General features: G+C 54.4%; 1 protein-coding gene across 1 annotated transcript; it reads right to left on the bottom strand.

Annotated features, from left to right (window-relative positions):
- Nucleotides 1-1,919: 1,919 nt before the first annotated feature.
- LOC133349363 (mucin-2-like) lies at nucleotides 1,920-11,217 on the bottom strand. Its single transcript, XM_061562727.1, has 6 exons — nucleotides 11,027-11,217; nucleotides 6,024-6,140; nucleotides 4,704-5,068; nucleotides 3,248-3,311; nucleotides 2,583-2,683; nucleotides 1,920-2,297 (listed from the first exon to the last, which is right to left on the bottom strand). The coding sequence occupies exons 1-6, from the start codon at nucleotides 11,085-11,087 to the stop codon at nucleotides 1,998-2,000; spliced, it is 1,008 nt and encodes a 335-aa protein (XP_061418711.1). The 5' UTR covers nucleotides 11,088-11,217; the 3' UTR covers nucleotides 1,920-1,997.
- Nucleotides 11,218-13,154: the final 1,937 nt, after the last annotated feature.

Genomic DNA, 13,154 nt, shown 5'->3' with positions numbered 1-13,154 from the left:
TCGTGACATTGTTTATGGGGAGATGGTTTTTGCTGAATGTGCTTGTCGCTTAACGCGGAACGTATTAGGAACGCATCTACCGCGTTAAACGAGGACTACACCTGTGTTTGTAATTTTCCTTTTAAAGCCACAGTGCTATTGACGAAGGCGTTGCAGTTTTTTATCTTTTAGAAAGACCCAACTGCACATGCCTGTCGTGCCATTTTGAAATCGGGTCACTGCGTCACGTGCCGGGCTATTGTAAATGCTTCCCCCGGACTAACGCGTGCTGGACAGCACATCGCAAACGGTCCCTGCTTTCTCCGCACGACTCCACCGACGTTTGCCGTCGTTTGCGAGGCACACGGGAGAGGCGGCGTTCAGGTTTTTTTTCACAGCGTGCGTTTATTTTTTGCCGAGAACTCGCGACTGCGGGTGGAGCAAGCACGTTCCGAGAGAGACGCCCGTAACGCAAAACGCAAACCCTGGATGAGAGCCTCCTCCCTCCCTAGTGGGGCAAGGGGGGGGGGTCATCCAGCCCACACTTCACGCTGATCAGCGCTGGGAGCAAGGACACGGGAGTGAAGAAGTATAGGAGAATAAATATATATTTATTTTTGCTGCACTTTCCTCTGCTGACTACCCGGGCTGGTACGAGTGGCAGGTTCCTGTGAGTGGTAGTAGCTTGTCAGTTCGTATTCGGGATGAGGTGTAATCGGGGTTGTCTCGTCGGTTTGTTACGGCTATTGTCACGTTTGCTTGGCCATTTGTTTCCAATCTGGGTAGTGCTCGTGGCAAGTTGGCTACCCGTGCAGTTGTCTAGCATTGATCCCGTAACATCTGTGCAAGTTGGCTCGTTATGTAGTGTATGGGCTAGCGGCCGCTGGGCAAGCATCCGCTGGGCTCAAGTTCGCTGGGCTAGCGGCCGCTGGGCAACCGTCCGCTGGGCTCAAGTTCGCTGGGCTAGCGGCCGCTGAGCTAGCGGCCGCTGGGCTAGCGTCTGCTGGGCTAGCGGCCGCTGAGCTAGCGGCCGCTGGGCTAGCGTCTGCTGGGCTCAAGTTCGCTGGGCTAGCGGCCGCTGGGCCAGCAGGCACGGAGCTGCCCATCTCCACCTCTCCCCGGTATAACGCTTCCCCTTGTGCCTGGCACTCGCGTGGCATTGGGAATCGTCAGCGCCGCCGCGTCTGTTGGCCGTGATGAGAGTTGAACGTGACGTCCAGCTGCCTGTGTCCACGTCGTCTCTTCACCTCCCGTGTATGCGATGTTTGCATTTTGGATTTTTTTTTTTTACAAAGGTACAAAAAAATATATAACGGCAGAAAACTCGTACAGAGCGGAGTTCACGCGCGCACCGCGGCGTCGTCGTCGGAGCGGATTAATTGTATCGTGGTCACGATGGCAGCGGTCGTATCGCCCATCCTCGCCACGCACGCCCATCGCTACTCGCTCGTAGCGCCCGTACGGCATCACAGGTGTGGCCAGCGATCGGAAGCGCAGCTGTGTGGAGTACCGCTCATCTGATCTTGACCCCAACCCTAACCCTAACTCTACCCCGACCCCAACTCTACCGTAACCCCAACTCTTTCCATTAGCCTAACTCTATCCTCTCCTGACGGGGCCCCCTTGCTTACGCCACGTGGACCCGTTATGCCGAGATCAACAAAATACATTCAAATAACGCCTTGCTGGAGTGACGTTTCGTCGAGTCACGACTCATTGGCCGCCACATCTCGTGATGCCCTGGGTCGTGCAATTTAGATATTTAGATGTCAGTGACGAATTATAAATGGAATAAAATGACGCAAAGATTCAATTACCGCTCATCGTTGAACCCCCCCCCACGGTTTCGCGCTCTGCCACCCTAGACACTGACACCGCCCCCTTCCCATGTCCCCCCCCCCCCGACCCTGAATGGCAGGGCAAGCGTGCCCCCCCCCCACCCCTCCCCCAACACACACGTGGATCGTCGTGACACCGGTGGTCCCAGTCTCGACCGGTTGCAGGGCTGGGTGGGGGGCTCACAAGGTGGTGTCCTCCTCGTCGTAAGCGTGGCCGCTCTGCTGGCCCCCCGAGCCGTTCAACGCGACCCGCGGAGGAGGCCCGCGGCGGCCCCTTCCCCGGCCCGGGCTGTCGGGGCAGCCGTTCTTGGGGATCGCCTCCAGGTCGTGGTCCCTCGAGGAGGAGGGGTAGCAGTAGCGCGGCCGCTTGAGGTAGGCGACGATCAGGACGATCACGCCCACCACGGCCACCACGCCCAGGATCCCCCAGACGACCGTCGTGGGGGACAACGGCGCGGACGCCGGCGGGGGCGCCGTGGTCTGGGGGAGAGCGTGGAGGGGGTGTCACGGGGATCATCGGGAGGCATGACCAGGCGTTTATATTGCCAGATTTTTTTCTTTCGCACCGTACGATCCTTTAACTTCTACATCCCATATTACGTGAGGCTTTTGTTTATGTCATTTGAAAATGATTGCAGAGCCATGGGATTGGGATAGGGGAATGGGACTGGTATAGGGGTGGGGACCGGTGTCGAGGGATGGGATGTCTATCAAGAATGAGACTGGAATAGGGGACGTGACCGGTATCGGAGCAGGGGACGGTACCGTGGTTTGCTGTCCTTGCCACTGAGAGGAGTCACGTGGTCTGAGTTTGCCTCCAATGCTGGGTTCCTGGGGGAGCGCCTTCGGGTGCCACGATGTCGATCCTTGAGACACATCAGCAGCACCATCTCCCACATCACCATCTTCATTATCGTCATCATCACCATCAGTAATATCAGTAGCAGCATCAGCAAATCTTTTAGCACAATCATCAAGCTGTTTATGTTAAAGACACGTCGGCTTTCGCAAGCAATATAATAAAGGTTTTTTGGGTGAGATCGCGTAAGTATAAATGTGTCGTAACCTGCCACCGCCCAACCCAGCCGACCAGTAATGTTCGTCACGTAAACAAAACGTCACAATTCGTAAATCGCCCGATGATGCTGGTTGATGTAATTACAATCGAAACGGCACAGTATTCAAATTGTGGTGTATTTGCTCTCCAACACACCGGTGGGCTGAAGTTAGTAGTATCTCGTCGGGTGGTGGTGGGTTACGACACATTCATACTGACGCGATCTCGCCCAAAAACAAACCGTAATTATGAAAGCTGTCATGTCCAACTTTTTCTCATCAAATGGAGCCACAGACAATCATCGTGAGCCACATCGTCGTCATCGTCATCACTGGCATCATCTTCCTGCTGTTCCAGGCGGGGAGGGCCTCACCTGCACGGGTGCCGCTGGCTGCGGTGTTTGTGTTCCCTGCCGTGGACGCCTCCAGAACTCTTTCCTGTGCGGCACCCAACACAACCACGCCGCCAGCTGTGCCACCCGAGTTCCATTCCCGGCCACGCTCCCTAAACATCGGCGGGCGAGTGATGATCTGAAGCGGTCCTGTCCTGGGCTTCCCCTGAGTCGACTCAGCCTTAAACGATTGCCTGATGCCGTGCATAAACCTCAGCATCCGGTAGACAAAGGCGGCCGGGCATCATACTGCCCATCCATACCCTTGTGTGCCGTGCCAGCCTTCATAGGTGGTCGCTAACAGCACTTGCCCCGACAGTTTGAGGCTGCATGCGGGACCGTTATCCATGATTACCAAGCGGTGCCACGTGCTCCCCCCCCCCTCCCGTGCACCCCACCCTCGCCGCACTCTCCTCACCCCCCAAAGTCCATCCCCTCACCTACCCATTGCTTCTCCCGCATTGGACCGTGACCTCTCGAACCTCACCACGCTGCACGCCCCTCTCTGTCTTCTCTCACTTGGACCTCTCACCACCTCCCTGCTCCTCTCACCTCCCTGAACCCCGGTTCAAGGTGAAGGAGAGGGCGGGGGGGGGGCTGGGCTGCCCCCCTACCCTCTCGCCCGCTCCCCCCCGTCACTCCTGCATTGTGCACGTTCACTTTAGGAACGCACCCCGCCCCCTTCCTTGCAGACCCCCCACTTCCCCCTCGCACACACGAACCAAGGAGCTCAGTGGTCCAGGGACCCTGGGAGGGGGTAGGGCCGGGAGGGCTCCCCCCCCCCCCCCCCCACAACTTCCCTCGACCCCAACAATAACAGCGCGGGCGCCATACGAGTGCAACGGAGGCGGCTTCCTCCCCCGTGGGTACACGGGCTACGTGTGTGTGTGGAGCGGTGGCGCAGCGGTTAGCAACGCACTCGGCCACGAACCCGGCGTCCCGAAATAAATTTCCCGGCCACGGCTAGCGTCAGTGGCGACTGATTAAGGCTACCCAATGCCGACACGGCGTGGGGTAGCCTTCATCCAGCAGTGGTTCGGCAAAGGGATGAGGGTGATCATTGTGATTCGACGTTTCAGTCCTCGATCCAGACTCGGACGCCCCTCTGTGTGGAGTTTGTGTTCTCTTCCCCTGGGTCCCACGTGGGTTTTCTCCCGAAGCTAAACCCACACACGTTGCTGAATTGGTAGTGGCCAAACATCTCAATGCTGGGTAATTACTGCAAATTACTCAATTGTGGTTACACAGCAGCAGTAACATCGCCCCCCCTCTCCTCACCCCCACTGCTAAAACCTGGGCAGGACCCTCCTGAAAAACAGTCTTGAGACTCGGTGAGGATTCCCTGAGGAAACGAGTGGAAATAAAATAGAAGAGTAAAACATTGTCAGCACTCACTCTGGTGCCACGTGAGATTGAATAACCACGTGGTCTCTCTCACCTTTGGGTCTTGGGTGTCCTTCCTGTGGACTGATGCTGCTGCTGGTGATATTGATGGTGGTGGTGGTGATGATGATGGTGGCGAGATGGTTTCAGTGACTCCTGGATTTAGCACAGATGTGACATGAGTTGATGGTGATGATGAAGGTTGCAACGATGGTATAAATGACGATGATGAAAATGATGATGGCAATGATGAGTTTGATGTCACAGTGGTCTTGGTTTCTGACGGCATCAGATTAGCGGGGCTGAAGGAGTTCACATCGTTCGTCGGAGCTGCCGACATCGGAACTCCCGACATCGGAGAAGCTGGATTCCTGGTCGTCGCCACCACGATAACCGAGGTTGAGATCGCCGAGGGTACACCTGGAGACGGAACGCACACAGCCGGGCAAGAACATAGCCTCAGTACGCACCCGATACGTGGAGACGCGGTGGCTCGGCTAGGTTCGTCGTGGCCATGTGTCAAAGACCTGGGTTCGGATCCCGGTTTCAGCTACCCGTGAAAAGGGCCCTGAGACTGAGCGAGACATTCCGGGGTAGTACTGCACGGTGTGCCTTTATTCTCTCGTTGGACGGGGTCGCGTGGTCTACCTGGAGTGCAAACCTCCTCTTGCGATTGCTCAACGAGCCTGAATTCTCTGCCAATGAGACCCAGACGGTCGAAACCAGTCCAGAGTTGTCTCGCTCAAACAAAACGCTTGCTGGAAATGTTTCGATCTGGAAGGCAGATAGCTAAAAGAGTTTAACACGTAGGAGGCTTTCGCGACCAATATCCATAATAGAGGGTTTTTTTGGGTTAGATCGCGTAAATAAATTTAATATATATAAAAAAAATCCTCAGTGGGCCTTAACTTGTAATTATTTGGAGATAGTTTGAACTATTTTCCATAATAGAGGTTTTTTTGGGTTGAATTGCTAAAACTATATTAATTATTACAAGTTAAGGTCCACTGAGCTATGTATTTATTTTTCAGAAGCGACCTGGCCACAAATGATAGCTCAACGAAGTGGATTATCAATGGCAAATGTACAGCAGCCAAAACTCTAAACGCGTGACATTGATTCTAAATGTGGAGGGTAAAAACCGAAGGACACGGAGAAAAATCCACGTGACAACAGGGAGAGAGAGACACGGAAACTCCAAATATACAAAAGGCGTCAGGGTCGGGATCGAACCCACGACCTCCTGTGTACCAGGCGAAGTAGTTAACATCTTGCCACCATGGTGCCCGAGGCTGATGGACTCGAGCCATGGTTGACGTGGAGACAGCTCGACTGGAATGTGGCGGGTGTGCTGTGGTGGTGCACACGTTTGCACCTTCAGGGGTCGCGGTCGAGGACGTGGGACTCGTGAGGGAACCCGTGGCTTTCGTGGTCGCGGGGGGCTCGGTGCGGCCTGGCATGGCGGTGTCTTCCGCGAGGCTCCAGCGCGCAGCTTAATGGGGGGGGGGGGGGGGGGTGGGGGAGAGGGGGGACCGCTAATGAGGTGAAGACGCAGTGACGAGGACCCTTGGGGTATCCCCACTCTCAGTGCCTCAGACACGTTCGTCGCGGGGATGGCTGCTGCTCACAGGCGATGGAGAAATATCAATTGTGGTCGGGGGCCGGTGGGGGGGGGGGGGGGGGGGGCCCGGGATAAGGGTTAATGCTTCTTGGGGTGGTCTAAAATAAATGGGAACTGATTGCAAACGCTTTTATTTTGCACTTGGAATAATATAACTTTTTTGTTCAGATTCAAGCGTGAAACACGTGATAGGGCCGCTGGAAGATGGAGGGAGAGGCAGAGACGGAGGGGACGGGGGAGCAGAGGGGAGGGAAGGGAGAGTGGAACAGATGGTTGGAGGGATATAAGGCGGGATGGAGAAAGGGAGGGAGGGAGAGATGGCAAGAGGGAGGGATGAAGAGGGGTAGGGGTGGGAGGCCACCTCTTAAAGGCCACCTCTTTCCTCCAGGCCCGTCTATCTCTTCAAGGCCACCTCTTTCGTACGGACTTTCTAGCCACAGCGAGCTTTGGCTCCGCGCAGAACAGTCACTCTCATTTATGTCCGTAAACCAGGATGCGCATTAGAATATTGCATTTGTATTATGATGATGATGGCGCTTCTTGACCGACGATGCTGCTGCTGTTGATGATGATGATGTTGATGATGTTCACTCGTGGACGATTTCGATGCTTCTCGTGTCACGATAATGGCGATGGCGCACACCCCACGCCGCGCGTGTCGGCGTGGGGCATTTTAATTGACAAACGCAACACGCGAGAGCGTTACAGCCTCACACTCTCCTGTCCTTGTGTTTCCCCAGTGATATGACGGCGGGAGGGGTCGGGAGGGGTTAGGGTCCCCTGGCAAACAGGAAAGGGGACGCTGGGAAGCAATCTCAGGGATGTATCAGAGTGGACTCCAACGTCGTGCAGAGGTGACTCAACTCCAGTACATGTTGATAATGATGAGGCTGATGATGATTATGTGGCTGATGATGATGATTTCCTGCACGGAGAAGAGCAACCACGACTCCGCCCGAGTTAGGCGACTCATGGAAACTCGCTGCAATTACCTGAATCACCCCTTCTTCTTTCTTCACTATCAACATCATCATCACTACGACCACTGGATAATGACTCTACAGCACTCGGCACGGAGATCACCGTGACTCGCGATGACGGCCCTCGAGCCTCCGCCACGCGTCGGCTCACCGAGTGGTCACATTTTCCACTCTGATCACTGCAGATAGAGACGATAAACATCAAGGACTCTCGATTCCTCTCTAGGGCTGCGTGGCGGGAGGTAGGTGGGGTGGGGGGTCGATGGGGTGGGGGGGGCAGACCACCGCTGCATCTGAGTAAACAATCAGTGCAGGCGAGGAAGGGCGCTCCCATCCTCCCCGCCCTTCCCGAGCCAACCCCACCTCGCCCCCCCCCACGCCCCCCCCCCCCCACTCTGCAGACTGCGTACGTGGGGGAGCGGTGGCACAGTGGTTAGCACACATGGCGCGACGAACCCGGCGAACCGATTTCGATTTCCGGCCAGGGCTATAGCATCAGTGGCGGATATCTCAACCAGGATTGAGCTTTCCCCAATCATGGAAACAGCAACGCTGGGAAGACAAAGACGGTCGGACGTGGTGCTGGTCACACCGCAACCGAGGCCTTCATAGGTGCTACTCACAAACAGCGCTTGCCCAAAGTCTGTTAAGACTATAGGGGACATATTGCGCAGGTCTATGATCGTGTGTCTGTCTCCATGTGGTGAGCGGGAGTGGAGCGGGTCGCCCAATGCACTTCCAGAGCTCGATTCGCGCTCAGCCAACATCGATGAGGACGCAGTGTCGAGTACCTACACCGGTTCGGCTGTTAGCGAGCACCCAACGAAGGCGTTGGCACCTCCGATTCGCACGGTTGGCTCCATACAGTGCGAAAGAAGTTCGCAACACACATGGCCGCCTTTGTCTCCCCTGTGCTGATGTTTACAAATCACGCCAGGTACTTATTTAAGGCTGAGTCGACCTAGCACACACGCACGCACACACTCTCGCTCGTACAAAGATCTCCCGTATAGCTCTTAACAGACTGTTGATGCAAATGCTGTTAGTGGGCACGTGTGACGCCCGGCCAGGCCTCACGGTGTCTGGCCACACGGTGTCTGGCCACACGGCCACACACAGAACGAGGGCACTCACTGCGCGATTGTTTCGGTTCATGCCGCATGGGCCAACAACAGCAACAACCACCACCACCACAGGCGGAGTTTCACTTCTTTGTCGGGGGGAGGGGAGGGGGGTTCGCTGTGTCCCTCACATTAGGACTCGCGGGTGCACGTAAGTTTATAAATTAATTAATGTATTTGTAATCTTAATTGTAAAGTACTGTAAATAAATAAAGGTGTGCAGTTTGGGAGGGGCGTTGCCTCCCCGTGCTCCCCCCACAGACTCCGCCGAACTGTCACCGCCACGAGGTGTCCCGCTTGTGCCAGGCTAAGTGCATTTTGACGCCACGTGAAGTGTCGAAGGCCCGCGGGCAGGAGGTCACGGAACAGACCCAGCAGGTGCCATGGCTTGACTGAGATTACTGGCAGATGCACCAGCTGTGCTCCCCACTCTGTCAACTATCTGCGTTTTATCCGCCCGGTGCTCCGCTCGTTGTTGTGAGCGTCGCTTCTCTGCCCCCAGCAGCGTCCTTTACGAACATCCTCCACGGAGGGCGATCTTGACATTGGTGGTACCAGTCATTGGGACGTGCAAACAGCTCCACATACTTGTGTACCACATCATTCCATCTCTTCTCTCGCCCGTGTCGTGCCCGTTTAGCCCCCTTTATCCGGCCAAACGGAAAAAGCTGCTTTGGCATGCGGTGGCTGGGCTACATGACCCAGCCAATGCAGCCTCACTTTCTGAAGGAGTTCACTGATGGCACTGTGTCCAGACCTTTCAAGGATCTGTGAGTTCCTCACACAATCCCGTCTGATTAAACCCAGGATGGATCGTAGGCAGGCCAGTCTGAATGTTTCAAACATCGCACTGCCCACGTGCGCGAAGTTCTCCACTTCTCCACAAGTGCCCCATCACTTTTGAGGCGTTGAGGTAGGGGAGCATTTTATGACATAAAACACCCAGGCAAGTGCCTTGTTTTTGTAGGGATCGTGGTAAGGCCCCATGTATGTATGTATGTTGAACTTCTTTCGCACCGTACGTAGCGAAGCGTGCCCAACGGTTGCCTAAGGAACGTCAGTTGCACGTTCCAGCAGTAGCGTCTCCAGATCCTTCTCAGCGAGCAGCCATCGCCAGATCATCCGCATGCATAATCAAGCACCACTCTGCACTAGAGTGTTCAATAAGTTATACTGCACCCATCAACATCACACTACCGCACAGCAGTGTACAGTACTGCACATTGAGGGCCGTTTCCTCTCCGCATATTCCGATCGGCATCCTAAGAATGCAGTTTTTGTTTTATAGTCGTGCAGTGATTCCCACAAATTGTTGATTCAAGCCGTCCTCCGGACAGGATGTGGTTGAACAATCGATAAAACCCAGCGCCGTGACGTCATCACCAATGTCCACTTTTGTGATATGTTAACTACCTCGCCTGATACACAAGAGGTCGTGGGTTACATCCCGACGACACTGACGCCTGCATATTTCGAGTTTGCGTGTCTCTCTCCCCGTGCCCGCGTGTAATTGTCGAGGGGTTCTCCGGGTTTTCTCTCCACATTTAGAAACAACGTCACGCCTTTGGAGTATGCGGCTGCTATACCACGTGACCATAAGCGACTTCGTTGAGCTATCATTTGTGATAACCAGGTCGCTCATGGACAAGAAGAGCTTTATGGCTCGGTGGGGCCTTACTTAGTAAAATAAAACTACATTTAGTTTAAATCATGTTTAGTTTAGATGCGAGACGCGAGAGGGCGCAACGCCAGGAGGGGGCGGAGTGGGTGGGCGGTGGCGCAGTGGTTAGCGCCAAGCTGCGCTACGAACCCGGCGAGCCGAGTTCCATTCCCGCTCACGGCCAACATCGGTGACGAATGTCTGAACCGGTCCTTGGTCTGCCGTAGGTCGACTCAGCATTTAAACGAGTACCTGGTGCGGTGTAGAAACATCGCCACTGGGGGAGACAAAGGCGGACGGGCCTGGTGCTGGCCACCACACCCCCTCGTGTGCCGTGCCGGCCTTCGTAGGTGCTACTCGCTAACAGCACTCCCCCTAACAGTATGTTAAGGCTATACGGGTGACATTTGTCTTTGTGTTGAGGGGCGGTGGCGCAACGGTTGAGTAACTCGCGCTACAAATCCTGAAGTATATTCGCGGCCACGGCTAACATCAGGAGCGAGTGATTCCGAAGCTGTCCTGGGTCTCGCACGAGTGGACCTGGCACCGAGGCGCATGCGACTGGGCGTGGTGCTGGCCACGCCACCGTGGGTCTCAAGTGAGGTTACCACCAACAAAATTTGTCGCCAAATCTGTTAAAGATTCGTGTGCGTACTCTTTGGTGCTTTCGGTAAAGTCACGTCGGTGAAAATAGTAATAAAATAAAAATAAAAAAGTGAAAACAACTAAATTAAATCACGAAATTTCGGGCGCAACACATCTAGAATTCGTGTGCGTGTCTGTGATTCGTCAGGCAACAAAGAAGACAGTCCCCGTGTTGACTGCGATTATGGTAATGTATCGACGTTGACGATCATGATCTTTGATGACCGCGATGATTCCTTCTAAGGATGATGATGAAAATATAAAAATTAAGAGATGATGATCGAACTAGTTATTTTGATATCCGATGTCGTTGATGATGATGCATTGTAGACAATGCTGATTAAGACTCACCCAAGAGCAGCAGCGGCACCACCATCACCATCATCACTCTGACCGTCTCCGTGTAGCGCATCCTGGCTTGCTGTCGATTTAGCGATGACCCAGTGAGCCGTCTCGTGCGTTGTGAGACCCAAAATCCGCACAGTCGCGGCTCCGTTGCTTGTTTCGTCAACTCCTCGAGCGTCTCCCTTTATATTGGAGCCAGGGTGCACCGAGGGGATCTCGGGGATGGGCGGCTCGTCACGTCCGCTCTTTCACTACGGCTGGGGAGAGGGGGGGGCGATATTTGGTGGACTTCAACTCCCTGCCTTCTTCTTCGGCGACTACTTTAGCCACCTCCAAGGCGACCTCCGAGAATAAATGTGATGACACGAATTATAATCGATGATTAAATACATTATACACTATGGCTAGGTAAACTACGACGAGTAAACTACGATGAGAAATAATAAAAACGTTGTACAAAAATGCAAAAAATAAAAGTACTGTTGACATACGTTGCGTATGTATCCAGCAGAGCCACACCGAGTCCAATGACTCTTTGTCAAGAGGATCCTGCCTCTCTCTGTGTTGTTTTCAGCCAGTTCAAGATTTTACCATAGATGGCGATGTTTCGTGCAATGGCCGAGGATAAACACGTGCGCGTGTTGCAACATTACGTTGAATACTCTTTGGTTCTTTCGGTAAAGTCACGGAGGTATAAAATAAATTAAATCACGACGTTTCGATCGCAACACAAGCAATCATCATCAGGTGGGAAACCCACAGCAATAATTTTTTTTTGCTGAAGTGGGAGAGATGCCGTGGTAAGAGGTTATATAGGTAGAGCATCCATAATTATAATCAAACCTCGTTTTATAGATTATTTTTGGAAAAAAACGGTGGTGAATGTGGCCTCCAGTGGCTGGAGGCGTCCGTTGACCCCAATGCAGGCAAATTGAAACATTGATTGGGAGACGGGCGACTCGATTGCGCGTATCGTGAGCTGAAAGGACAACAGGTCTTGTCATTGTACAGCACGTAAACGACAGGAGGTACAAGAACAATGTGCATGCATAATGTACATCCTTGATGGACGTTGATAACTACCATATGATTAACCCAGCCGGCAGGGGATGCCCATTAGATGCATTCATTAACCCCCCCCCCCCCCGACTTCGCACGTGAAGGGCTCACAAATGACGTCATCACATCTACGAAACAGGAGGATTTCTCCGTAAATCTGGCTGTCGCCTGATGAAGCTGGTGGTCAGTTGCGTATCGGCAATCGCTACGAGGAACGTCAACCGCGTCACAACAGCGCAGCTGAATTTCTCAGTAAGGAGTCAGCCCCAGAATGCATTGCAGGCGCGCTCCGTACGCTACCGTGCACGTGGCGCTCTGGGTGCAACCCCTCACCCCCATTGCTTCATCATAATTATACTAACAACGCACCTGGCTACCCCGAGCTTATACAAATTGGTGTATTCGGTTCGCATATACTGCAGAGTGCACAATTGTACGTGCGATTAAAACGCAGGTGAGCTCACACCGGCTACACGTCACCTCCTCGACGCCGACGGGAAGGGAGATTCACAATATTTGTGCGATCCACTGACATCTGTAATGAGAACAATAGTAATGCCAATCGTGTACACAGCGGCACGTCACTGACCAAAATACCAATTCAATAGACTCGGTGTGGGAGGAAGCCAGACAATACAATCTCCGAGGGCTGGGGGAGAGGGAGGGAGCGGGGGGGGGGTTAGGAGGGGGCGGGATTCATTAACGCGGCTATTCGTTGACACGTCACCTGTGCCCGCGCGCGCTCTCAACTCATCACGCGCCGCCAATTAGGACCCCGACGGGGGCGCTGGGAGACAGACCACGGGCTGGGGGAGACAAACCACGAGCTGGGGGAGGAGACGGACCACGGGCTCCCCGGGCGAGGAAGGCGACGGCAGCAAGTGGCTGGGCAAGAGGAGTGAGTGTGCTGACATCGCTCGACCCGCGTCTTGCACCACATGACACCGCACCACCGGCTGCGCGCGGATTAATGCTACGGCCATGCGCCCTCCCCCCTCCCACACCCCCCACACCCCCCCACACCCCCCCGAGCTCGCGGGGCAAGTGGCGAGGGGGAAGGAAGTGGCTCGCTCGC

Source organism: Lethenteron reissneri, chromosome 30 (genome assembly GCF_015708825.2).
Source record: "Lethenteron reissneri isolate LAM-NWPU_2019-01 chromosome 30, ASM1570882v1, whole genome shotgun sequence".
NCBI lineage: Eukaryota > Metazoa > Chordata > Hyperoartia > Petromyzontiformes > Petromyzontidae > Lethenteron > Lethenteron reissneri.
The sequence above is the reverse complement of the archived record's forward strand: the minus strand, read 5'-3'. Positions and strand labels throughout refer to the sequence as shown.

Excerpts from the sequence above, each read along its gene's own strand:
- LOC133349363 (XM_061562727.1), bottom strand. The coding sequence starts at position 11,087 with ATGCGCTACACGGAGACGGTCAGAGTGATGATGGTGATGGTGGTGCCG. Across the intron at positions 3,312-4,703 it reads AGGACACCCAAGACCCAAAG|GAAAGAGTTCTGGAGGCGTC; the intron begins GTGAGAGAGACC and ends GGTGCCGCACAG. Across the intron at positions 2,684-3,247 it reads AGCCAGCGGCACCCGTGCAG|GATCGACATCGTGGCACCCG; the intron begins GTGAGGCCCTCC and ends ATGTGTCTCAAG.